Source organism: Tympanuchus pallidicinctus, unplaced genomic scaffold (assembly GCF_026119805.1).
Source record: "Tympanuchus pallidicinctus isolate F22 unplaced genomic scaffold, pur_lepc_1.0 scaffold28, whole genome shotgun sequence".
In the NCBI taxonomy this organism is placed as follows: Eukaryota; Metazoa; Chordata; class Aves; order Galliformes; family Phasianidae; genus Tympanuchus; species Tympanuchus pallidicinctus.
The window spans coordinates 1,485,565-1,508,986 of NW_026294745.1; the positions used below are offsets into that span (position 1 = coordinate 1,485,565).

At 40.1% G+C, this 23,422-nt stretch overlaps 3 protein-coding genes across 15 annotated transcripts in view; all 3 read left to right on the forward strand.

The window, feature by feature from the left end:
* Nucleotides 1-637: 637 nt before the first annotated feature.
* On the forward strand, nt 638-1,177 carry LOC128084755 (zinc finger CCHC domain-containing protein 8-like). The gene has a single exon (XM_052691222.1). The coding sequence runs from the start codon at nt 638-640 to the stop codon at nt 932-934; it is 297 nt and encodes a 98-aa protein (XP_052547182.1). The 3' UTR covers nt 935-1,177.
* Nucleotides 710-12,580, forward strand: ZCCHC8 (zinc finger CCHC-type containing 8). 6 transcript variants are annotated; one of them, XM_052691216.1, is made up of 14 exons: nt 710-796; nt 1,335-1,460; nt 2,007-2,081; nt 2,488-2,593; nt 2,956-3,033; nt 3,362-3,465; nt 5,202-5,267; nt 7,135-7,198; nt 7,639-7,781; nt 8,532-8,674; nt 8,794-8,909; nt 9,511-9,594; nt 10,295-10,406; nt 11,076-12,580. In XM_052691216.1, exons 3-14 carry the CDS (start codon nt 2,062-2,064, stop codon nt 11,888-11,890), a joined length of 1,851 nt encoding a protein of 616 aa, XP_052547176.1. In that variant the 5' UTR covers nt 710-796; nt 1,335-1,460; nt 2,007-2,061; the 3' UTR covers nt 11,891-12,580. The 6 variants fall into 6 exon arrangements, with proteins under 6 accessions (XP_052547176.1, XP_052547175.1, XP_052547177.1 ...); XM_052691215.1 differs by lacking the exon at nt 710-796 and having other exon boundaries at nt 1,269-1,460; XM_052691217.1 differs by lacking the exon at nt 710-796 and having other exon boundaries at nt 1,418-1,460; nt 7,138-7,198.
* Nucleotides 12,581-18,781: 6,201 nt separating this feature from the next.
* CLIP1 (CAP-Gly domain containing linker protein 1) overlaps nt 18,782-23,422 on the forward strand; it is a 61,893-nt gene continuing 57,252 nt past the window's right edge. For 6 of the 8 annotated variants that reach the window (XM_052691201.1, XM_052691206.1, XM_052691207.1 and 3 more), the window contains exon 1: nt 18,782-18,910. The gene's annotated coding sequence lies outside the window, so the exon portion shown is untranslated. The remainder of the gene's footprint in view (nt 18,911-23,422) is intronic. The other 2 variants (XM_052691208.1, XM_052691209.1) reach the window with 1 other exon arrangement.

Genomic DNA, 23,422 nt, shown 5'->3' on the forward strand with positions numbered 1-23,422 from the left:
TTAATGAAGTTGTCTTTAGGGCAGAACTCAGAGGAAACTCAGTAAGGAAGTCAGAAGCATTTGTTTTGCTTTGCCTATTTGGAAGGACAGTTTTGTTAAAATAAGGAATTTGCTGAAGAGTACTGAATTCATTCGTCCCTTTGTGAGTTGGGCTTTTTTTTTTTTTCCCCACTATTCAGAATTCCTGAAGTACTGGCAAGCGTTAGGTTTCTTTTTTATAGAATGTAATTTAAAAAAAATCCAACCCCTAAGGTGCTTTTATGTTATATAGACGTGTGCTGGAAGGATACCTTAATCTGGGGACGGTTTGGATGCAGTCTTAGTGCGGGCGATCTATTGAAAGCAGTGGCGCGCTGCTGCGCCCTGCTGGTGCTGCTGTTCTGCTCTCCAGAAAAACAAAAAAGGCGGGAAGGCAGCTGGCACCGCAGGTGGTTTCTGCAGCCTGCGCCTCCCGCGTCGGCGGAGCTCGTCCTCCGCTCCACTACAGCTCCCAGCAGGCACAGCCCGGCGCGGCTGTGGCGCCCTTGCCGCAGTGCATGCTGGGGTCCCGCGGTTCTCAATAGGGCGCGAGGCGCCCTTCGCCCCTCGGCGGCCTTCCGGCGCTCCCCGCGCCCCGCCCTTCCTGCTGCGGCTTAAGATGGCGGCCGAGGTGGATTTCGGGGATCGCGAGCTCTTCGAGCAGCTCGAGGGGGAGGACGGGCCGCCGCCGCCTCGCCTCAATGCGGACGAGGAAGAGGAGGACCGCGAGGAAGCTTTCTCAGATCTGCAGAAGCGGCTGCGGGGCTGCGAGGAGACGGTGCGGCGGCTGCGGGAGGAGAATATCCTGACGGGATTGGCGGGGCCTGCGGCGGGCGGGGACGGGGGGCTGCCAGCCGCCGCCGGATCCCTTCCGGGCCAGGCTCCGCGCCCTGCGTTGCTCCCGCGCAGCCCTTGATGCCGGGCGCGGGGCCGTGAGGGGCCGCTGCCCGCAGTTCTCCTCGCGTTCAGCCCCGGGCGCTGCTCCCGCCACTCGGGGACAGTTTTCTCTCACTGCAGCCTCAGTGTGCCCTTCTCTTGGCTACGGGGCAGTTGAGTTCTTGGGTGCTGGAACAGGTTAAAACGCTTAGCGTTGCACTTCTTTCTGCTTTCGTGAAGAAAAGGAATCTGTTTTTAACAGAAAAAAATTTAAACTGCCAAATGGTTCCTTGAGGAGCTGTTGAGATGAACACCAGCAGCTTGACGTCTGAGATGTCCTCTTTACAGTTAGTTATGTATATACAACCATCGTGATGTATTTTGATCTTTTAACTACAAAAAGACATAATTCAGGCAATGTTCTGTGCACTTTTTGTTAGGTGTTTTCTTATTTAGCCCTGCAATTGATTAAGGTGCTGTTGTGCCTTCTGAAGAAAGCAGTGTTCCTTAACTAGAAGGTAACATCAAGAACTTAAAAGGAAGCTGAATATTCTGACTCGCCCCAGGTATGTTACTGCTGGTTTACAGTGCTTCTGTCCAACACCGTTCTCATAAAGTTTGTTAGACTTCATTGTCAAGAACTGTGTTGGTGTTACTCTATGTATGTATGTGTATACTTATATATTCATATTCGTTTGTTTGTGATTCCTTTAAGGAAAGACCACTTTTTGTAAAGTTTGGCAGCAAGTGCAAGTACGTGACAATAGTTACATAAGTAAGAGAACTATTTTGTTGTTCTACAGGTAGTGTCTAGTCATTTGATGGCACTATGAGATCTTAAAAGATCTTAATGCTGTTTACTGCATTTTATTATATGCTCTTAGAAGAAAACTTCCATATTCCGTTTTGTGTTCTTCGTACAATGAACCACAAAATACTTTGCTCAGAAGAGAAGGATTTTTGTTTAAGGTAATAGGAACTTCCTAAAATAATGGAACTTGTATTGGCCAAACATTCCTCTCTGGAATGCAGGCTCTTTGCTGTGACAACTGAATAGGGAGTATTTACAATAAAACTGATGTAATAAGCATTTATATATTCTGTTCTTGCAGTGGAATTTCAGTGGACAACTCAAAAATTGACGGGCCTCTGTTGCAGATTTTATTTATGAACAATGTAATTTCTAAGTAAGTACTTCAGCTTTTCAATAAAAAAATCCCGATAGGAGGCCAGACATTGGTTTTTGTTTGGATATGTTTGCCCAAAGAATATATGTCATATTTAGTAACATACACTTGTTAGTATGCAGAGGAGAAAGGGTGGGAATTAGCAAAAGACAAGAGCTCTCTTGTGTTCAGTAGCAATGTCTGTATTTATTGTAAAATGAAGTGTGAATCCTTGGAACTCCTGAATAAAAGTTTCTGAAGTGTTGTTGGTAAACATAGTGCGTTAATTGCTCCCTCCTTCTCAGGTCAGAGTTGTCTGCCCTTTGTGTTAATCCTGAAGTAGTAAATGGCAGATGCTTCAAAAGATATTTGTGTGTATTTCAGTCTCGCTCTTTTCTTCACCTTTTTATGCTTTACTCTGTTGCAGGCAGTATCATCAAGAAATCGAAGATTTTGTTTTTAATTTAGTTCACAAATACGAAGAGCAACAGAGAGATGAACAAGAAAAAACGCACTTCAGTCTTAAGCCTCAGGTACTTTAAGGATTGTAGTGGTAATACTGAAATTTTACATTGTTAAGTAGCTAAATTCTAGATTTTTTTTCTACAACTGCAAATTAGGTAGCTATCAAATAAGTGTTATAAAACTGCTTATTCTGGGGGGGAAAAAAAGAGGATCATAACAGTGAAAAGAGAGAAATGATGTAAGTGATATTTTGGACTGTGGAAATCATTATTATTATCATAAATGTCTCTATTTAACTAATGTGTCAAGAAAAAGTAGAAGTTGCACTCCATATTTTGTGCCTTTTATGTACTTTGGTAATTTTGGAGCTCTTCTTTATACTGTCTGCTGTATTTAATCATGGACTTGTGTTTTTTACTTTTCATCTCAGCCCTCCAGTGTTCTTTTAGAAGAGGACTGTAAAACAGCAAGCTCGAATTCTGTTAAAAAAACTAAGGAAGCTTTTAGTGTAAGTTTTTGACTATATGCTCTTGAATGGTAGGTCTGACTCTTCATTCTACATATTTAATACACACTAGCATTAAAATAAAATCTCATTAAATTTCTTGTATCGATGTAATAGCAGTAAAGTTCAGCATGTTTTGGCCACTTCAGTAGAAAAAAAAGTGCTGATTGGTACAGGCATGGGTATGGGTGTGTGTATTATTTGTAAATATCTACAGAGTGGGTGAAAAACCTGGAAGAATTCCAAGTGGTGTAAATTTCTAGAAATGCTACCGATAATCTGACCTAAATGCTGACACCTTTCTGACAATTTTCTGACTTTTTTTCTACAGGTTGTAGGAAGTGTTCTGTATTTTACCAATTTTTGTCTTGATAAACTGGGACAGCCTATATTAAATGAGAATCCACAGCTGACAGAAGGATGGGAAATACCTAAGTATCCTGTTTGCTAAAACAAGGGTCTTTATCTGGTTACCAAATCCAAAGAGTGCCAGTTTGGTAAATTGAGCTCAGATTCATTTCAGAAGACTGTGCATCACTATTAAAACCCTACCAGTTATTAAAGATGAAAAGTTTTAATGGGAAATTGGTGGATTTTGTTCTCAAAAGGTACAAGTGTTTGGGTGTGATTGGCTGACTGATTTTAAGAAGAGTGAATGCTGTGCTCCTGTAAATATATCTTGTGAATGCAGGGCTTTCCTGGGCCAGTCTGCAGTTAGGTTTGGAAAGAAAGTTCATTCCAGATACAGGCAAGTTGTTTCCCTCTGTGAAATCTGTAATATGGGAGAAGAAAAGGGCTCAGCAGACTCAAATACTCTCTGACATAATTTTTGCCAAATTTGGGATCTGGGAGAAAATCTTTTAATAAAATTCAATTATGTGATGTTCTTATCCTGCATCCATTCTAAAGTTGGTTCTATTATAATGTACTAAAGCCAGTATTTAGAAAGTGGCATTGAGGGAAACATTTGAGAAAATATTTTTTAATATGGGAGTCCTTGGTGACTAAAAGAAATTGAACAAGATACTTCTCTTTTTTTTCCCCTTCAAATAATCCCATCTCCCCAGTTTCCATACATTACTTTGGCAACAGAGAGTCGAGAGGAAAAACAGTTTCACAGTTCTTTTCTGCACTTTCTAGTTAACAGACTTGTCATAACAGTAACTCCCTAGTGTTAGAAAATGATTTGTATCTGAAAAGAAATTGTGAATCAAAAAGCCAGCTAATCTGGCTTTTCTTGTGGCTGCCATTGAACTGTGTATGCACTGTGCTGTAATTTTACATTTGGAAGCTGCCTGTTGTAATGTATCAAGTCAGTCCTCTCCAAATGACATTTGTAGAATCTCCCAACCTCCAGATAAAGAACCTGGATGCGTAACAGGAGAATTTCTCCTAAAATGTGAAGTTAACCCTGGCTAAGCTTTTATGTTTGTCAGCTTTGCCAGAGCAGAGGTATTACTGTTCAAAATTACCTCATCTTTAGAGCTCCTGTAGACACTGAGCCTAAAATAGCACTTAATAGTTAAGTGGTGTATGAAATACCATGGTTCTAAATGGCTGAAGTACCAATCAGTGTGTCAAACCAGTATCTGACATCTGCTTTTCTTTTTAAAAGCAACTGTTAGACTCTGGAAACTACTGTGCTTCTGAACTTTACCTCTTAAGTCTCTTCCATGCTGATTCACCTGTGGCCCTCTTCTCTTCTCATACTTTGCTAGACAAGTAGGCAGAACAGCTAATAATTTGCAGTCAAAAAGCAAACACAAGTACTATGATACGACCTGTCTACGTTTAGTGGAGATGTGAGTTACAGTTTTGAAATTCTACCAAAAAGTATTAAGATTGATATAAAATACGTCAGAATTAGTAACATGAAACTTCTGCCTATGAGCTTCAGTTTTAGCAAGTGCTTGTAAAGAACAAAATAGCTTATTGGATAGAAATTGGGTAGTAGAAAACAATACAAGCCCCTCTTAGCAAATATAGTGGATGTAGTTTTATAGTTTATAATTCTGAAGTGCAGACTTCATATTAAGCACCATCTGTATCAATGTATCTTCAATCCAGAAAAGTCAATATTTTATGCAAAGCCCTAGTAGGTTTTCATTGATATTTTAAACAAGATTGAAATTTTGCTTCATCCAGTAGCAGTTCCTTATTGAAATCTAAAGATATCAGCAAGTTTTCAGCCAGATTCTCTCCCTAGATGGACAAGAAATACAAGTAAAACCAAAAAGGTTTGTATTACTCTTAAATATAAAGTTTTGAGCTGCAAAGTTCAGATGTGTACTGTGATTATTCCCATATATACTAAACCTTTGAGTGTACTTGAGCACTGAGTTGAAGTAAACCAGCCTCTGCAGTCAGTGGATCTCTGTGGTTTGCTCATGTGTTTAGGAAGGGCCTATATTCAATGTGCAAAAGCTTTCTGACATTGTTTGTGCCCTGTTCTTCTGTGGCTTCTTTTTACTGATTGCTTTGTCATCCTTGCATTGGTGTACTACCATCATTCTTACTGTTTTCTGGAGCAATTTCCATATGGCTTACTTTATTATTAAGACAGATGATTTAAGAGTTGATGGTATAGCTTTTATGGGAGGTAAGAAGTAAAGTTAAATGAGTTTACACTTGAAAATCTGCGTGGTTTTCATAGCATCTGAAATCATTGATTTCATTGTAATGAATACCATCTCAGCTTTCATCAGGAATTACAGAATGAAGGGAAATAATGAATTAAACTATGTTTTGATTAGAAATGTTGCCATCTGAAGGGAAAGCCAGATTGAAGAGTCATTCTCATTGTACGGAGCGGTGATAAAATACTTGAATCACTACAAATGTTTGTGTTTAAATAATAGACAAAGGAGGAGCAAAACATGTGCTTTGTTTTATCTAATTAGAGAATTCAACAGGTTGGATTTAGAGCAGGGTGGGCAGATGTCATCTTGGACACTTATTCTTGTGTCACCCTTTTGTCTCTGCATGTTTCCCATCCTAATTTGATAAATCTTCAGAAGACAGTGTCTGAAGACTTGTTAGAGATGGGGACGTTCCCTCCTATAACCTTGAAAATGTGTGCCACGATGGGAATTTACAGGGAAAATTAAATTTGAAGGCAGTTGCAGTTCAGCATACAGTCTGTGTAACTTCTTCAAGCTCTGGGCCAGGACTTTCCGAAGTAGCAGTCCTGCTGCTCCTCCTGCTTATTTCTACAATGCTGTTTCTTGGTATTGTGAGATCTGTCAGAGCTTTGATGATACAAGCATCAAAAGAGAAATAAATACCGTACTACAGTATGCAGCTGAGGGATCTATATCTGTATTCTGTATTTAAAGTCTTGTGTTAACATCCTTTCTTCTCTCCCTCAGGACATGGCATCAGCTTTAGTGTGTAGGTTTTGTTTTGTTCATACAGTACCAATAAATGCAATGTTTGCATATTGAAGCAGAAGCAAAAATCCTTCAGAGAATTCTGTCTGTAACACGGCACAAAGAGAAGCTTTTTCACGATTAGGACAGTAAAATACTGCATCATGTTGCCCAGGGAAGTCACACAGCCTTCTTCCTTAGAGGTTTTCAAGACTTGACTGCATAAAGCCTTAAACAGCCTGGTCTGATCTTATAGCTGACCTAGCTTTGAGTAGGGAGCTGCATTGTAGACATCCTGAGGTCCAACCTGAATTATTCTGTTAGTGTTTTATTTCCTCTTATGCAGAATCTTATTCCCTCTTATGTCTGTTATACAGGTTATGAAATATTATATGAGTTTCTTCCTGGAAGTACTGCTCTTCTGCTGTAACTTCAGGGGTTTTGTTTTGCTTTGTTTTCTTCTCCACATGCTGTCATGTGTTTTTTTAATTTATTATTATCCTGTGTCTGTTTTTCTCAGTTTTTTTTATCCTATGTAAGAACATGATATAAAATTCTCTTGCTTACTTTTGAAGATTAATATTAATAGTCAATCTAAGAAAGGCAGGAGTCAGCAGACAGTGCTTATGTGTTTTTCTAAGTCTAGTAAAATCTTAGGTTTAAAATAATCAGGTGCATTTAATGTTGCAAAGTGATTTTCAGCTTTAATATATATATTTTTTCCTGTATTTTTAAGCAGGCCAAAATCGCACTGTTTCAATTGTGGCTCTGAAGACCATCAAATAAAGGACTGTCCAAAGGTAAGCTCTACATTAGTATTTAAGAGGCTGTGCCTCTCTTCAAGAAATGTTTCATTGGATCTACACCATTTAAAAAATAAAAGTAGAAAATAGATGCAGTGGTGAGGATGTGCAGTTAGTCTTCTCTTCTGATTAAGTCATACTGCTCATACATGTAAGTTCTAACTCCAAATCAGAATGTAAATCATTTTCATAGCATAGGATTTTGAGTGTCTCCTTTTTCAAACTGCAGAATGTCCTTAGATATGTCTCCTGTTTCTACTTGATAAGATGCAAATATTGTCTGTTTTTTCAGTATGTAGTGTTCATTACAGTTGTAGTTTTACCTCTGCCATGCGAAATAAGCTTGGTTGCAGGGAATACCAGTTTTACATTTGGTGAAGACTTGCACGAACTGTAAATTGTCCAAACTTAAACTTCCCAATTGTATTGTCTTCAAGCCACGAAATGCAGCTCGTATAAGTGAGAAGAGAAAGGAGTTTATGGAAGCTTGTGGTGAAGCAAGCAATCAGAATTTTCAGCAGCGTTATCATGCAGAGGAAGTAGAAGAGAGGTTTGGAAAATTTAAACCAGGAGTAATTAGGTATCTCTTTTCCTTTCATTAGCTGTTGCAATGTTTTTCTGGAATGACTTTTCTGCCTTTGAAATGCCAGATGTTGCTATTCAAAATCTTCTAAGTCCATCTGCTACTCTTTTTTATGGGTGTATTCTGCTTGAATTTGTTTGCCAATTTTTAATAAATTGTGCATTTTTCAAACCACATCTCACTGCCTTTCCCCATGACCCTTTCCTTAACGTAGGGAGAACTATTTCATGCTGTTGCTTTTCAGATGCCTTTCACAGGGAGAACTGCAAATACATTAAGTTCCTGATAAACTAAAATGCATGCAGGAATCTGAAAATATTGAGCTTGGAGTGTCCCTTGCTGTCTTCTCTCTATTCCAGAAATTTTTTTTAAATTGTAATATGATGGTATCAGTCTTTACAGAAATCATCAGTAAATTTTCTGTTTTGTTAAGTTCCAACCTTCCTGTCCTGGTAGCTACAGTTAAGGCCACGAGCAAGAAGTAAAAAGCCATGGAGTGAGTTGTTCTAAGAGTAGAATTCCCATAGAATGTCTGACCATATGTACATTTGTGTGGAGAAATGTGTTACAGATTTTCTTTAGTATCAGAGTTGTTTTTGCCCCAAACTTGTTATTTCTGCAATTGACCAGCAACATGGTTTGAGCTGAATTGTTTTAGCTTGCTCATTTAAAATGTAACAGCGTGTTAGTAACTTCCTTTAAAAAAAAAACAAACTCAGTTATGGACTTCTTGTTTTCTCAACTCAGTGGGGAACTTCAGGATGCGCTTGGTGTCACAGCTAAGAGTCTTCCTCCATTTATATATCGCATGCGTCAGCTTGGTTATCCTCCAGGTTGGCTCAAAGAGGCTGAAATGGAGCACTCGGGACTTGCTCTTTATGATGGTAAAGGTGTGTGTGTGTTAGATCTATCAACTTACATTCCAAAAACCAAAACCGTGTTCGTGATCCTGTGCATTTATTCCGTGGCGTTAATTAGCATTGGTAATAATTATGTTTTTTATTTATAGGTGATAATGAAACAGAAGATGAAGGATGTCTTCAACCAAAACATGTCACTTACGATGTCTCTAAGTTGATTAACTATCCAGGCTTTAATATCTCCACTCCGAGTGGGATCCCAGATGTAAGTGGCTGTCTGCTTTCTGAGCAGCCTATTAATGCTTATTGCTGTTAGCCAAGTTTAATGTTCTGCATCGTCCATCTGGCAGTTTTCTTTCAACAGCTATTTAAGTGCTTGCTTTGGAGGTGGGGGCTGTTCAGGTGACATCTGATATATTCTGGGCAGGGTTTGGCAGTGCTTCTGTGGTGTTTATTTCCATTATAAGACCAACAGGAGTCTGGGTTAATTGAGTTTCCTTTAAAGACAAAATGTTATGTAGGAGTTTGCCTGTTCCTTTTGCCCATCTACATTTTCTGCATGTTCTTGTGATGCTTTTTTATTATTACGAGTACTATCAGGTAATAAGAATAATAATAAATTACCAAGTAATAATAATAACACTACACTCCATTAGTTCTTTGTATTCACAAGTTGCAGTACTTTTGGTTTGCCTTCCTAAGTTCCTGCTTGAGATCTGTTTACCTCTGATAAATAAGGTTTCTGATGAGAGGATGAATTCGTCTTGCTTGTTAATCCCTTAGCATTTCTCTTTAGTTCTACTGTCGTATTATTAAGCCAAACACACACAATGTTCAGCCTTTTGTCTCTCTTTTTGTTGTTGTAGGAGTGGCAGATATTTGGTTCCATCCCCATGCAGCCGTCTCAACAGAAGGATGTTTTTGCTCACTACCTGTCTAATTTTCATGCGGTGAATATATCCCAGTTTTACTCTCAAAAAAGAGAAGTTGTCATGTTGTTAGTGGAGACAATAATTTCTTGTTTGTCTTCATTCAGACCATCTCATTGACACCACCAGTTGTGAAATCCTGGTGCTTTTGTTAGTTTTACAGTAACAGTTATCTCTGTAGTGATTTATTCTTTTTCAGTCCAGTGAACCAGTAAGGTAGTCTGTAACTTGGCATACCTGTTCTAACAGAAGAGTTTCATGTTTAGAAAAAGAGATATAAGGTATAAGGATATAAGGTATAAACTTTTCAGCCTAAAACCGATCTTGTTTCCAGACTTCCCTAATGAGTGAAAAACTTTTTGTGGACATGATTTACAGTAATCTTAACACAGTGACTTGAGAAAACACTGTTGTGTATGATTCTCTGTTCTTCTCTGACTCTCATCTAGTATTGTCCGCTGTAGAGTACTTCCATTAAAGAGGGGAAGATAGATATTCTGCACTCAGTCTCCACTGTTTAATAATGCTCCTTTGCCACTTCAGCTTAACCAAACTACAGGTCTGTTCAGTTACATTAAATGCCTCAAACTTAAGTTTACAAACCCAGTCACTGAATAACTATAGTTACAAAACTGTTTTACATGTGTTCTTAAAGCTGGAAATGTTACATTAAATAATCTAATTCTAACTTACTTTGTTTTCCTGGTTGACTTCCTTTCAGCCAAGTTCAAAATCTAGCAATAAAAGGACTGCACCGCAGCCAAGCTCTCACCATTCAAAACGACCTAAAGATGACTTGGAGGTAGCAGTAGCTGACATGGACCTAGATTCTGGTATAGTTATTCTGCTTGTCATTTTTTTTTCCCCTAGTTTCAATTTTTATTTCCAAAATAACTTCTCTGGATTGAAATGTTACTGTAGACAAAGAGAAACCAGTGCTTTAGTATTCGCTACGGTAATGCTTAAGGTAAGCAAGAAGTTTCAGATGTGCTCAGAGCAACTGGAATCCTGGTTACCCATTCCAATCTCTTCACTTCAGATGTATTTTGAAGAAAATTCTGTTATAAAGACCTCAGAATCCTAAAATACTTGGATTAAATACTTCAGGATGTTACAAACTCACAACTTTAAAAATGAGTCAAACTAACAGGGGGTCTGGTGTTGTTTTAATGTTAGAATAGATGGAGAAGTTTTTATCTTTGCTTTTGGGTTTCTTATAAGAGAGGGTACCTTAGTGTGTCTAAGTCTGGAAGAAAAGTCTGTTCAGTACATTCAAGAGATTTATTTGTTTCATAGCTTTTTTGTGAAATGGCCAGGAGAGTTAAAATCCCCAAACAGGTAATTTGAGTGGATGTTGAAACTTTCAGAAAACTCGTTCTAGCTCAGCTGAAAACCAGGTATGAGGATGCATATGTCTGATAGTTCATATCCTAAAGCATTGGCATTGAATGTTGTCCTAGTCAGACTTCAGATTCTAATAGAAGCCTGTTATCTGTTTCTAGATGTGGAAGGGTCACAAAGATCTCAAACAACTAACAGTTTTCAGTTCCAACCTCCACTGCCACCTGGACCTCCAGTGATTTCAACTCCTCCTCCTTTACCACAAGGCACACCTCCACTTACTCCACGAAGTCTTACACCAACTCAACCTTCAACACCCACCCATCCTCCTCTTCCTAACACTGTTCCATCATTAAATTCTTCCAGTGATGTTTCTCAGCCAAAAATAGTGGACTCAACCATGGATGAGGATACTCTGACCTTGGAAGAACTGGAGGAACAGCAGCGATTAATTTGGGCAGCATTAGAGCAAGCAGAAAGCACAAACAGTGACTCTGATATCCCTGTTGATACACCTTTAACTGGAAATTCTGTTACATCATCACCATCCAGGAACGAAGTAGATCTTGTTGCAGAAGTAAGATCATCTGATAAGATGGTAACATTGGAAACTAAGTTTTCCAGTATCAGTGAACAGGTACCAGAAAATGAACATCCTCTAACTAGTCCTAATCCAGATAATAGTTCACTTAATTTAAAGGAAGATCCTGATAATTCAGATTCTGAAGACCTGCTGGGTAACACCGTGCCTGCTCCCAATCACAAGGTTAACGATGGAGAAAGTACGGTTGATAATAAAGTGACAAGCACTGAGTCATCTGCAAAGAGCTCAAATCCTGTTCCTGATATGAGCAAGTTTGCTGTAGGTATAGCACCTTTTGAGTTTGAAAATATGACTGAGTCAACGGGCACTTACCTTCGAATAAGAAGTGTGCTGAAGAATTCCCCAAGAAACCAGCAAAAGAAAAAGACTTGACTTTTAACTGGTCTTCCTTTGTTTCTTTATGTTCAAATTCCTGCACCCTTCTCTCTCCTTCAGTTTTACAAACTCATATAACCTTCCTCATCCTTCTGTAGGAAGGAGAAAATCTCTAAAGATTACAGCTCTGCCCCTGTTCTTCCTCAAAACTGAAGTCAATGCAGGGCTTCCACCTTGACCAGAACCAATCCAGCCAGAAAAATACAGAGTTCCCAAATTGCATTCTTCCACTAAGGAATAATGGGACTGTTGATTTGCATTGGCAAGTAAATTGTTCACCGCTCTAAAAAGAGAGACTTGTCTTATTGTTCATTAGTTTGGCTAAGAGTTGCATTGTCCTTGAATTTCAGGTGGATTGGTGATTTTTTTTTTTAATATCCTTTGTACAATAATGGATACTTTATAGATTTTGCTAATTATCCTGTAGATAAGTTTAATATATTCAGAATGTTTTTTAAAAAAATCTAAAGTTAAGGCTTCCCATGTCAAAGTCGTGGAAATTGGACGAAAATGATCGGGGATTACCAGCATTATCTTCACCACTTCAAGTATTTTTATAAACTTTTATTTATGTGGATCAGTTTTAATTACCACTGTATCTTTTGTAACATCCTTCTTCATGTAAACTTGCTGTACATACATGTTCATTTTTATGTACAGAGGTTTAATAAATGAGGTTTTTATAAATATTTTTTTTAATTGGAGTTCTAAGTCATTAGACTGCTGATTTCTTGAAATAAGCTGCTGAGGATAATTAGGAAAAACAAGCTGATTAAAATGAGGGTGAAGTGAATTGATTATTTTAGGAAAAGTCATAACAACTGGGTTCATGTTTTTATAATTAAGATGTTAAAATTATTTCAGCTAACCTGCTTATGATACTCAATTTTCATAATCTAAAGAACTGCTCATTTTTGAAAGGCCAAAGCTGAGAAATATTGCAATTCTGCTAACTAACTGTTCTAGCTTTTGTATTTTCCCTCTCCTCTCACCTCTGTTCGAAGCGACTGGTAAGTGGGACGACTACGCATCTGCATGGCCGACAGAGGGAGTACTGGTTTGGTTTAACAGTGTTCTTTAAAGCTGGTAAAGCATTTGTTTGTCCTTAAATGCAGGGAAAAAAGTGTTTCTACCACGTGAGATGCGCAGTAAAATAAAGGATTTTCAAGGACTGAAGAAAACACTTTTGAGGTAAGGATGTCTAAGGTTGTATTTGATAACTTCAGAGACTGAACCTGTTTGTTAACAACTTCAGCTTTACAGATTGTAGATATTTCCCAAAGATTCTTATAATGTGTCGAATTAGTGAGCTCTGCATTTGAATGCTTACAAAAAACACAAGTTTTTTTCAGATCGAGTGCTTATATTTTTTTCCTTTTATTGCTCTAAACTTCGAATGGAAAACTTCCAAGAGTCTTTACATGAACAGTGTGACTTCGGAGAGGCTGAAAAGGCTCTGTTTGCAGCATGGTTCACTTCAGTTTATCTGTTCCCATGTGGAACGTAGAGCTCCAAGTAAACGTTCATCATATGAACTGAAACAATAGGCTTTTTCTAGCTGATCTTTTCTTGGAAAAAGTAAGAGTACTGCTTTCAAGCCAGGAACTTCCAGCTCCTATGCACTTGACAAAGAAAGCTCTAGTGGAAATAACCTAGAGATTTTGTGCTTCCTCCATGCTTCTTCCTCCCATAAAGTTTAAAGCTAGTCATCACCATCTACCCAAGCTATTATATGCTGTGCAGTGCGTCATTCGCATGCGGATGATGGTGTGATGTAATCATTTCAAGTTATACACCTTTGGGTGTGTTGAGGTGCTCATATCTTAAACATGCAGTTCTGTCTCCACGCCTTAGAAGATCCTTTTTTTTTTAATAGGCCTTATGAAATGTTCCTTCTTTACTAGGGCATACAGACTTTATTGGCATACTTGTATGCTTATGCTTTGCTTGCAGACACAATATTAAAATCATTTTATATTATATACTTAGTATATAATATAAATATATAATAGTATATATATACTTAGCTCTCTAGTGCTATACTTAGCTCTGCATGTTCACAATAAATTCATAATAAATTGCCCTTCCACTTAACTGATTGGAATAGATAAGTCTTAGATGTTTCTGCAAGTTATCAGACTTACTAAACTAGTTGTTAACTCCTTGCTTCCAAGATTTATGTTGAAGAAATCAGGAGGAAGAATAAAGTGAAGACATTTCAGCAACCAAGCTCTAAATGCAGTTCTAAATACTAGCTTAAATATGTTAAATCCTTCATTTGTAAGGCATGGAACTTTGCTCTGGGGACTCTTGTAGTTGTTGAATGAAAACTACTTGGGGATAGAGGTCTTTTTCAATATGGGAAGATTTTATCTCCTGGTTTCTAAAGCAAATGTTTTTGGGAGGCTTGGGGCAGGGATGCTCTGTGTTTGGGGCGACATACTTTATATCCATTAGAATTTTTGTGCAAAGTGACTGGACTGACTGGTTGTTCAAGTCAGCAAATGTTTGTGTTCTCCACATGCAGCCTGATACAATTGGGAGCATACAGACAGGATATACACTTGAATTTTAGTTCCTACAGTTGTGAATTCAGATTGTTCCCATTTAATTTAGTTCTCGTCCATTTGTTTCTTTAGTTTTGATGTGTGTGGCTTGGTTTTGTTTGTATTTTAAAGTGTTGGAAAACAGGCTATTGCAAGCTGTTTGTGTGTTTGGAATTATTTTCTATGATGCTTTGTGCCTTCTTTATTTTTCTAACCCAAACTAGTGATAGCAGATGCCTACTCTCCCTCCTGCTAGGGATAACAAACACCAGGACTGTCACTCAAATACGTTTAAGGTGGTAAGTCATTTGATGCTAATGCTGCTTCTTTTCTAATTAGGTCATTATAATTGATAAATAGATGGTATGAATGTTTTCCTATGTAGTCAACATCTGTGAGATGAGTTAGTTGGTCATTGAGAGACAAAAGCAGGCAACTGAATAGATGGCTAGCTGGGAACTAATGAAATGCTGAGCAGGGAGCTGCACAGAGCTAGTGAATGGAAAGTGTTTGGTTACCAGGCTTTGCCTGGCATTTGGCTTGTGTCTGTATCTCAGTGTTTAGAGGCTATCCCTTAATCCTGTTATGATTTGGAGCATGAGCTATTGCTGACCTAGGCCACCTGTATCATATATTGAGAACTTTTCTTCCATTTTTTTTTCCTCTTCTATCCAATTTAAAAAAGATATCTGTAGATGTTTAGTTTTGTTTCAAATTTGAGGCTGCCAAAATCTAAACCCTTCTTCTATAAAAACAAAACCAAACAAACAAACATATAACCCATATACTAAAATAAAAGTTTTTAGCCCAAAAATTTCTTTACAAACTTGGTAAAGCAAAAGATGGTTGGAAATAGAATGCCCTTTCTCATTTTACTTCCTTTGCCTTTCAAATGATAAAACTTAAATTAAGGAAAAGAAAAAGGAACTTTTATAAGAGAACTTTTTAAATGCTTATATTTGGTCTCAGAAGAGCAAACATCCTGTAGCAGGATCTATCTAATTTCTCTTTTTAACTCTCACAGTTACTGTTCTTAAATAAAGGTGACAGGAAATACTAGGTACTCATAGCTGTCTTTGAAATCCTCCTTCCTGGGGATGTTGTGGTTAGGATGGATAATGCTCTGAGAAAATCAAGCAGAACCAATGCATAAAACCCCTTACTGTATCTGCCTCTGCTCTGTGTCTTCACATGCAGTTATCTCTGTGATTTCTCTCGTAAGGAATGAGCTCATCTTGATCTCAATCTCATTGTAGTATTCAGCCATGCTTTCCCTGCTTTTATCAAGTACTCTGCACTAAAAATACTTGCATTTATTGGATTTCTTTACTCTGTCAGATACAACTATTCAGATTACTTTTGTATATTGAAACTGCAGTCAGATGACACTACAAGATCTGAGGGAAGCTGAACAGCAAAAGCATTTCTGGAATTTAAAGTCAGGTTCCCATGGTGATTGGTGTGGCGTAATAGCCTAGATTAGAGCTTACGAAAATGAATAATAAAATTTGTAATGGGGTGGGTATAGTGTGAGCAATCACCATGCAGATTTTCCCACAGATTCCTGCTGGCATGATGTTCATGTTTGCTTACAGGATTGGGAACAGCAAAAGTATTCAGAAATGCTAATTTACATCAGGGGAAACAAAAAATCTCTGCCAAATTCTGTGGCCATCAGTCAGGTGGTTAGCATCTTAAAGAGGTTTACATTTCTAACTTATGTTTTTATAATCTAATTGACAGTGCTTAAAAAGTCACTAAAGATCAGTGGCTGAGAATCTAGAAGATAACTGAAAGACATGGTAGGTGCTAAGAAAAATTGTTTGCTGCACATCAGAAAGGCAGGATAGCTGAAAAAATAAGAGGATGAAAAGGTTTGGCTGTATTTTTCTCACAAGTATTTGTAATTGCTATGGAAGTCTGTAGTGCCCTCATTTTGTACACAGTTGTATTGCTTCTGATAATTAAATGCCACTGAAGCTTGCTGCTCTTCTTAAGATCATATTGTAGCTCCAAAAATCATATTTATATTTAAAGAGGTGGAAGAGGACAAATGAGGAATTAGTCTCAGTCCTTGAAGAAGGTTACAAACAGGATGGATTTAATAACATGGTAATTAATATGTAAGTGACAATTGGCACTTCCTAAAGTTTACTTAACTACTAGCAGCAGACATAAGGCTTTTTGCAACGTAATATTTAGCTGTCATCCAGTGACTGAACAGAAGTTGATGCACCCTTTGTTTAGAAACTCAGTAGGGATAAAACTTTCTGATTTGCTTCACCTTTTGTTCTTAAATGTGTGTGGTATCTTCTTTAATAGAAAATGGTTTCTCAAGTTATCTGTAAAATGAAACATTTATAGTCAAGGTGGCTCTTACTGTTGTCAGATCAACTTAAGTACCTTGGATAAGCATGCAGAAAAGATTCTTAAAATACTGTTTTCTGTTGTTCTACCAAACATGGGTGAAACAAATAATGTAGAACTGGATGCAAATTTGTCCTATGTAGAACACCAACAAAGAGCATAGACTTGCATGGCTTTTTTGTGACTGCTATCCTAGGAAAGGAAAGCAGTAAGTATGTTGGGAATAAAAAATTTTGTAGCCTTTCAATCCATTAAACTGTGAAAACAATTTCCTAGTCTGCAACAATTTTTTAGATCTCGCTTCTTAGGGATAAAACTACGTGATATACATCAGTCAAAGTGCTGCAGAGAAAAAAGGTGTGAACTGAGTTTCCGTATAGGAATTGCCAGGTGTAAACGCTGAAGAGATCATTCAGAGGAAGAAAATCCTGTACTCAAAATCTTCGTACTTGAGTATGTCCTGCTGACTGTGGTATGTTCACTTTATAGGTAGAAACTTCTGATCTGTGCAACTTGATTCTGAGTTCCTGCTGTAGGAACAGGACCTTTTTTAGCTTTAGTTTTCCCAGGAGGTGGAGAAAGCTACGTATATGTTTGAAACATATTTCATTTATAATTTTAGTGTTGTTACTTACTGCTTGTATTTTAATAAAGTACTGAAAGGGCAGCACAAAGCTGCACCTTAGTTTTCTACCTTTGATAGTAAATTGACTTCTAGTTGCTGGGCTTTATACTAATTACAGCTGTCTAGTATTGCTTAACAAAATGTTGTGCATTACACTGCATTGCACTCCTGAAATCTACTTACCTGGTATTAAATTATCTGAAACAAAAAGGAAATTAACACAGGAAGGATGATGAAAAACATCACATCAATATGGAGAGCTCAAATCTGTGATACCAGAACACACTTGCAAAGGTCCTCAACTGGGACTGAGAGCCTGAGAGGACAACAGGTATTTTGTACAAGTGTTCTGTAAAGTTATTTTTTAAAAAGTTTTAAACTAAATTATGTTGTATGTGTTAAGGGTTTATTCCCTTTGCGAGGGGCTGCAGGGCCCTTCCTTGCTGTAAGCAGTAAATTCCCGGCTCTGTGCTTCTAAATACAATCTCATATTTAAATCTTGAAGTTTCCAGTTCAGTGGAACAAATTTTATGGAGAGGAAGAAACCCCTCTGTACGGAGGTTTTGATTATCAATTTCAACACCTCAATGCCACAGTAAGAGCTTCCATTTTACACTTAGGAAGTGAAATACCAACAAACGTTGCTAAATGCTGGTCTAGTTGCAAGCTATTATTCTGGGCCCTGTGTCACACCGTTCTGTGCTTTACCATGCTGGGTGAACGCCAGGGAATGATGCCACGTTGAATCATAAACTGCAATTGGGCTCCAGTGCTGGAATTGCTTTCTCATCACCCTTTTGTTCAAACAGGATCGCACAAGAACCAAACGTACGGGACTGGAACAGGTTTGCTTTGTGATGAATTCAGCAGAGCCAACGCTGTATGCAGGGAAGCGGAGCAGAGCTCTTTGATTCAGCCTCGAGAACTGCTATTAAATCGTTGTCGATAGGGTGGAGCTGCTGCTCAGCCATTTCTGCATCACCAAAGGGAGAATTGGTGTTCCACAAGCACAGTGCCGCCTCAGAGGGAGAGTGAGAAGGCATTATAACACTTCTGGGCCTGCGGACAAAAGGAAAATGGAGAAACGGCACACGTTGAGGTTGCTCGTGCAGGGCCGTGTGAAGCTGAGAGCTCGTGTCTCTTCCCCCCCTTTATCCTCCCCTCGGCCATTGACTCTCTGTGCCCCAAGGGAAGGGCACTGCCCCGGGGCGAACAAAGCGGGGGGAGAGACAAAGGCGGCGGGAGGAGAGGATGGGGACCGAGAGAGGAGGGGAAAAGCAGCGCCGGAGCGCGGCAGGGGGAGCGGTTCCCGCTGCTGCTGCAGTCCCCGCCTCGCGGAGCCGCGAGCCCGGCAGACGTTGTCCGTCCGCCCGCCCCGCCCCGCCTCCCGCCCGCCGAGCTGAGCCGGGAGCGGCGCCGCAGAGGGGCAGGAGGAGGCGGCGGAGGGGAAGCGGAGGCGGCGGCGGCGCGGAGGCAGCGGTGAGGCCGCCGTTGGGGCCCGCGTGCAGAGGGCGGCGGCGGCCGCGCCTGAGGGGAAGGGTGGGGGGCGCGCCTCAGGGCCTCCGCTTCGGGCCCGCGCCGAGGGAGGAGGGGAGGAAGGTCCGCGAGGCGGCGAGGGGACGGCGTGAAGCGGCCGTGCCGCTGCGGCTGCCGCGAGCCCCGTCCGCACGTGCCCGGCGCTCCCCTAGCAGGGCCGCGGGCGGCGGGGGCCGGTTCGGCCGGTTCCCAGGCTGCGTGCCGGGGCTTGCCGGGCTCACCCCGCTCCTCCGCAGCCCTCGCGGGGCCGGCGGCGCTCGGGCTCCCGGCTCTGTGGGTGGGGGGATGCGGGCCGTGCCCCGTCTGCTTCCCGCTGTGTCACTGCCGTCAGTGCCTCGGCGCGACGCCGCGCTGCCTCACCTGCCCTGTGCCTGCCGCCTTTTGCGTTCCTTGTAACCTCCTTGCCTTAAAAATAATCGTTAAAAAAAGCCAAAAGTCCCTGTGCGTATCTCCTGTGGAATAGCACGAGGCGGAATATTTGGTCTGGGATTGTGTCATGCTTAAAAATATGACTGTAAAGTGAAGTTTCCCCCTCCCCCCCCCCCCCCCCCGCGCTCAGTCAGGCAGAACGCAGGCAGCCTTTGGTGGGGAGTTGGGGAAGTTCGGGGGCTGCTTCGCATCGCTGGGCTCTCAACCTGTGAGCGTGTAGGGAGAGGGAAGAAATGCGGGAAAGAGCTTTGTGCCTCCTGCTGTACAAGGACGAGTTTGAAGCGCAGAGGGACGCGTGTGGCAGCGTCAGAGCCGTGCTCCTGGGGCCTGTGTCACTGCACCTGCTGCTGTGTGTGACACCGTGGCAAATTGCAGGCAGGGGAGGAAAGGTAAACTTCTTTCCCCACCGCCCCCCGTTTTACCACAGAGCATTTTATTCTGAGGAACGCAGAACTGTTCAGGTGCTGACAGAAATCCTTCATCGCGCACGGAATGCGGAATTACAGGGAAATGGGTGGAGGGTTGTCTCGGGTTGTCTCGGTTTGAAGTCACGGTGTGTCCGGGTTCTCTTCCCACCCACTTCACGTGCAGCAGATTTCCTACATGTGCTGAAGTGTGCCGAAGGGACGGGGCTGTGTTGGCTGAGGCCAAAAACCTCAGAAATGTGACCTGAAACATCTGTGTCCATAGGGAGGGAGATTGAATTAGGTTGACATAATTTATTCCTATGGTTTCTTTTAAAGGGAGCTTTTCAGCTTTCTATTGTGCCTTGTGTCAACATCACAGAGGCGTCCTGTAGGAAATAATCTCTTTCCTCCCATGAAAATACTCTTAAGAAAGAGCAGTGTCCGTATGCTTACTGCGGCTTTCCTGCGCTCCTGTGTATTTCCTATCTGTTATCATCTGAATGTGAGTACCCAGGATAGCTTTTATTTACTTAGCTTGGATAATTCCCTCAGTGTTCCTCCGTTTATTCTTTTAGCCCTGCTGAAGTTGTTTTGGAGGAGTGACTGTGAATATTTCAAAACAGAGCTTCTCTCTAAAGAAATAGCTATCTGTCTTGCCAGCGTAGCTTTTCAGAACTGCTTTTCTTTCTCTCTCTAAAACATTCGGGTCAGATGTTAACTCTGTATGTTAAATGCGAGTTTTCTGATGTTTGAACATAGTGACCATGTGTGAATGCAGCTCTTGTTTGATCTGTTGGCATTCCTTAGGGACTACTGGCTCTGCTGGCACATCTAAAAAGTAACGCGCTGCAATCCTTATTGGACTGGCATGTTTAGAAATGCCTCGGATGGATGGTGTTTTGTTATTTAATGAAAGGCAATTATATACTGCATTAGCTGTAATCTCAGCTGCCCTCAGCCAGATGCCAGTTTCTGCTGGAGCAACCATTTCATTCTTCTCAACCAGAAGAACTGGAGCCAGTTCTATCACTGCACAGTGTCCCCGATGATTCTGAACATCCATTAGTATGGCTGCTCTGTGTCTGTGTTTATTTTTGCAGCATGATGTTGCAATTGCATGACTTTGAATAGCACCACTGACCCTTAGAAATACCCATAGATCTGGTGTCCTGGATCCTGGCCTCAGAAAGACTAAAAGAGTTTAAAGGTGTATCTAAGATACATATATGATGTATGCATTTCTACCCTAGCACCTGTTTGGCAGTTTTCCACCTGGACAGCTCTTTGTACAAACCCATAAGCTTCAGGAATAATGCCTACTAACCTTCCTTCAAGTTGAGGATCATCTTCATTCTCCTGTTTCTAGGAGAAACATCGTTAAAAGCCGTTCAGTTTTCCTGATCTTTATAATCCCACTATCCATATTTTTAGCTTATTTTGAAAGAAAACTGCGATTTGGAGGAGCAAACTCAGTGTCAATAGAGTTAGCCTATCTGACTTCATCTGCGCCTCTGCTTGACTACAGCATGCACTGAATCAGAGCAGTGTTTATCTAAGTTCTGCATTTGGACTTGTGTTTATTATACGCCAGCCGTATAGCAGTCATGGTGCTAATTTAAAAGGCTCAGAATGCAAAGAGCTAAAAAGGGAGTGCTGACCTGATGTTTGCGAGGAGTGTGAAACAGTTACAGTTTCACCCAAGTCTATGGAAACTAAATTCTTACTATAAAAAGAAGCAGTGTTGTTGTATCAGTTAGAAGTACTTTGTTATACACATTGGTTTGGAGCTGACAGGAGATAATATTTTCCTTCTCAAACTTTTGCTTAAACTTTAGATCTCCAATAATGTAAACTTTATGCCCTACTATTCACTCTACTATTCACCAGTATTGTCATTGTGGACTGAACTCACGAAGTTGGTTAAGATGTATCAGGAGAAGGCAGAGCTGACAGCTGAGCAAATTACTCTTTTTGCTCTCAAAATGGCAGTTTGAAGAAAGGCAGTGAGGAATTTCCTTGGAAAAAGGTAGGAAAGGCAATAAGTGCAGATAGCAGGTTTATCAGGAGGGGTAATCATTTACTTTCCCAGGTGAAAACTTCCTCTGCTTCTTAATCCTTGGCTCATTCTGTAGAGAATGATGTGTGCTTGGAAGGATCACATGCTTTCTGGTCTTATAATAGACCACAGCAGTGATGTTTTTGTCACACGTGTACAGTGGCAACTGAGAAGTGGTAGGGTTTGCATTGTAGTTTCTTGTGGTTTTTTGTTGTTGTTGTTGTTGTTGTTTTAAGCTTTTAAATAGTTATTAGCTGTCCCTTTGTTAATTAAAAATGGGAATCTTGATAAAAAATTGAGTAGACTGTGCTTAGAAATAGCAACATAGATTGAGAAAGAATTATTTACCATACTGCTGGCCAGAAATAATTTTTTACTGTTAGACATCCTCTCATATTTGTGCTTCATACTCAATAGCCAAAGTCTTCGTCCTTCAGTCCTTGAGGATCTCAAGGAACTTGGGGGTCTGAATAACCAGAGCAAGTTACAGAATGATGAGGTGAAGTGACTTAGAATGTCCTTGATTCTAAAGACATTCTAAGGATTCTAGAATTAAAGTCTGTGAGCATAGAAGCTTGAATGAAAGCCTTCTCATAGCATTGCTGTAATGGTGGCCTACTTCTGTGAAACCTCTAAGAGTACAATTTTGGATGGATTCCCAAACAGCAAAGTGTGTTTTTCCCCCCTCCTTCTAAGGATACAAGAAAAGAGAGTTTCTTCTGAGTTACTGACTGAGTGGAAATTCCTTCCTTGAAGTCAGTGAAAATCAGAAGGTATTTAGGGGAACGTCTTTACACCTTGTTGTGATGGCTGCCTGATAGGGGGATGGGTGATGACAAGGCACTGTGCTTGCATTACAGTGTTGGGATTGTTTCAAATATCCTCTGGTTGTCTATGTTTTACTGAACATGCTGGGTACTGCAGACTACGTGATGCTTCTTTGTACTGGTCTCCAAAATAGAGTTGAAAGGTGTTCCTCAGGATCTCTGCTGTGGTCATATAGATGCAATTCCACTTGAATAATTTGTTAGCCACTCTTTGTTTCAAGTTATGTTCATCAAATCGGTGATACTGCTAAAAGTGTTGTTTTGGTGGCCAAAGTAAGCTGTACTCTGAGTTGAGCTGCACATGCACTAAAGCACTGCATGCAGCTGAAACTTCCTGGAGTCATCCTGGTAGCATCTTTGAAGGTACTTGAGAACTGCAAATGATTGATTTTGTTCTCTCTATTTTAATTAGGCATAACTAATAAATTATCAGAGATAATTTATTCTTCTTCAAGGGTATGTCATTTATAAAATTCAAATTAATATGAAAGAATTTTAACAGCATATGTGATTCCCATTGGATGAGTGTTTGCCTTTTTCAAGGGTCTACCTGTCTAGAATTCATATGAGGGTTTTGTTGGGTAGGGCTGGAATGAGCAGAAGTAGAGTATATTTGTGTTATAAGCAGCATGATTGCTTGTGAACTAAGGGATATTCTTGCATATTTTCTTGCTGAATTTATTATTTATTATTAAATTCTTATACCAGTATCTGTAAATAAGAGATCTAAAAGAAA

Excerpts from the sequence above, each read along its gene's own strand:
- LOC128084755 (XM_052691222.1), top strand. The coding sequence starts at position 638 with ATGGCGGCCGAGGTGGATTTCGGGGATCGCGAGCTCTTCGAGCAGCTC.
- ZCCHC8 (XM_052691212.1), top strand. The coding sequence starts at position 1,745 with ATGCTGTTTACTGCATTTTATTATATGCTCTTAGAAGAAAACTTCCAT. Across the intron at positions 3,034-3,361 it reads AAACTAAGGAAGCTTTTAGT|GTTGTAGGAAGTGTTCTGTA; the intron begins GTAAGTTTTTGA and ends TTTTTTCTACAG. Across the intron at positions 7,199-7,638 it reads AAATAAAGGACTGTCCAAAG|CCACGAAATGCAGCTCGTAT; the intron begins GTAAGCTCTACA and ends ATTGTCTTCAAG.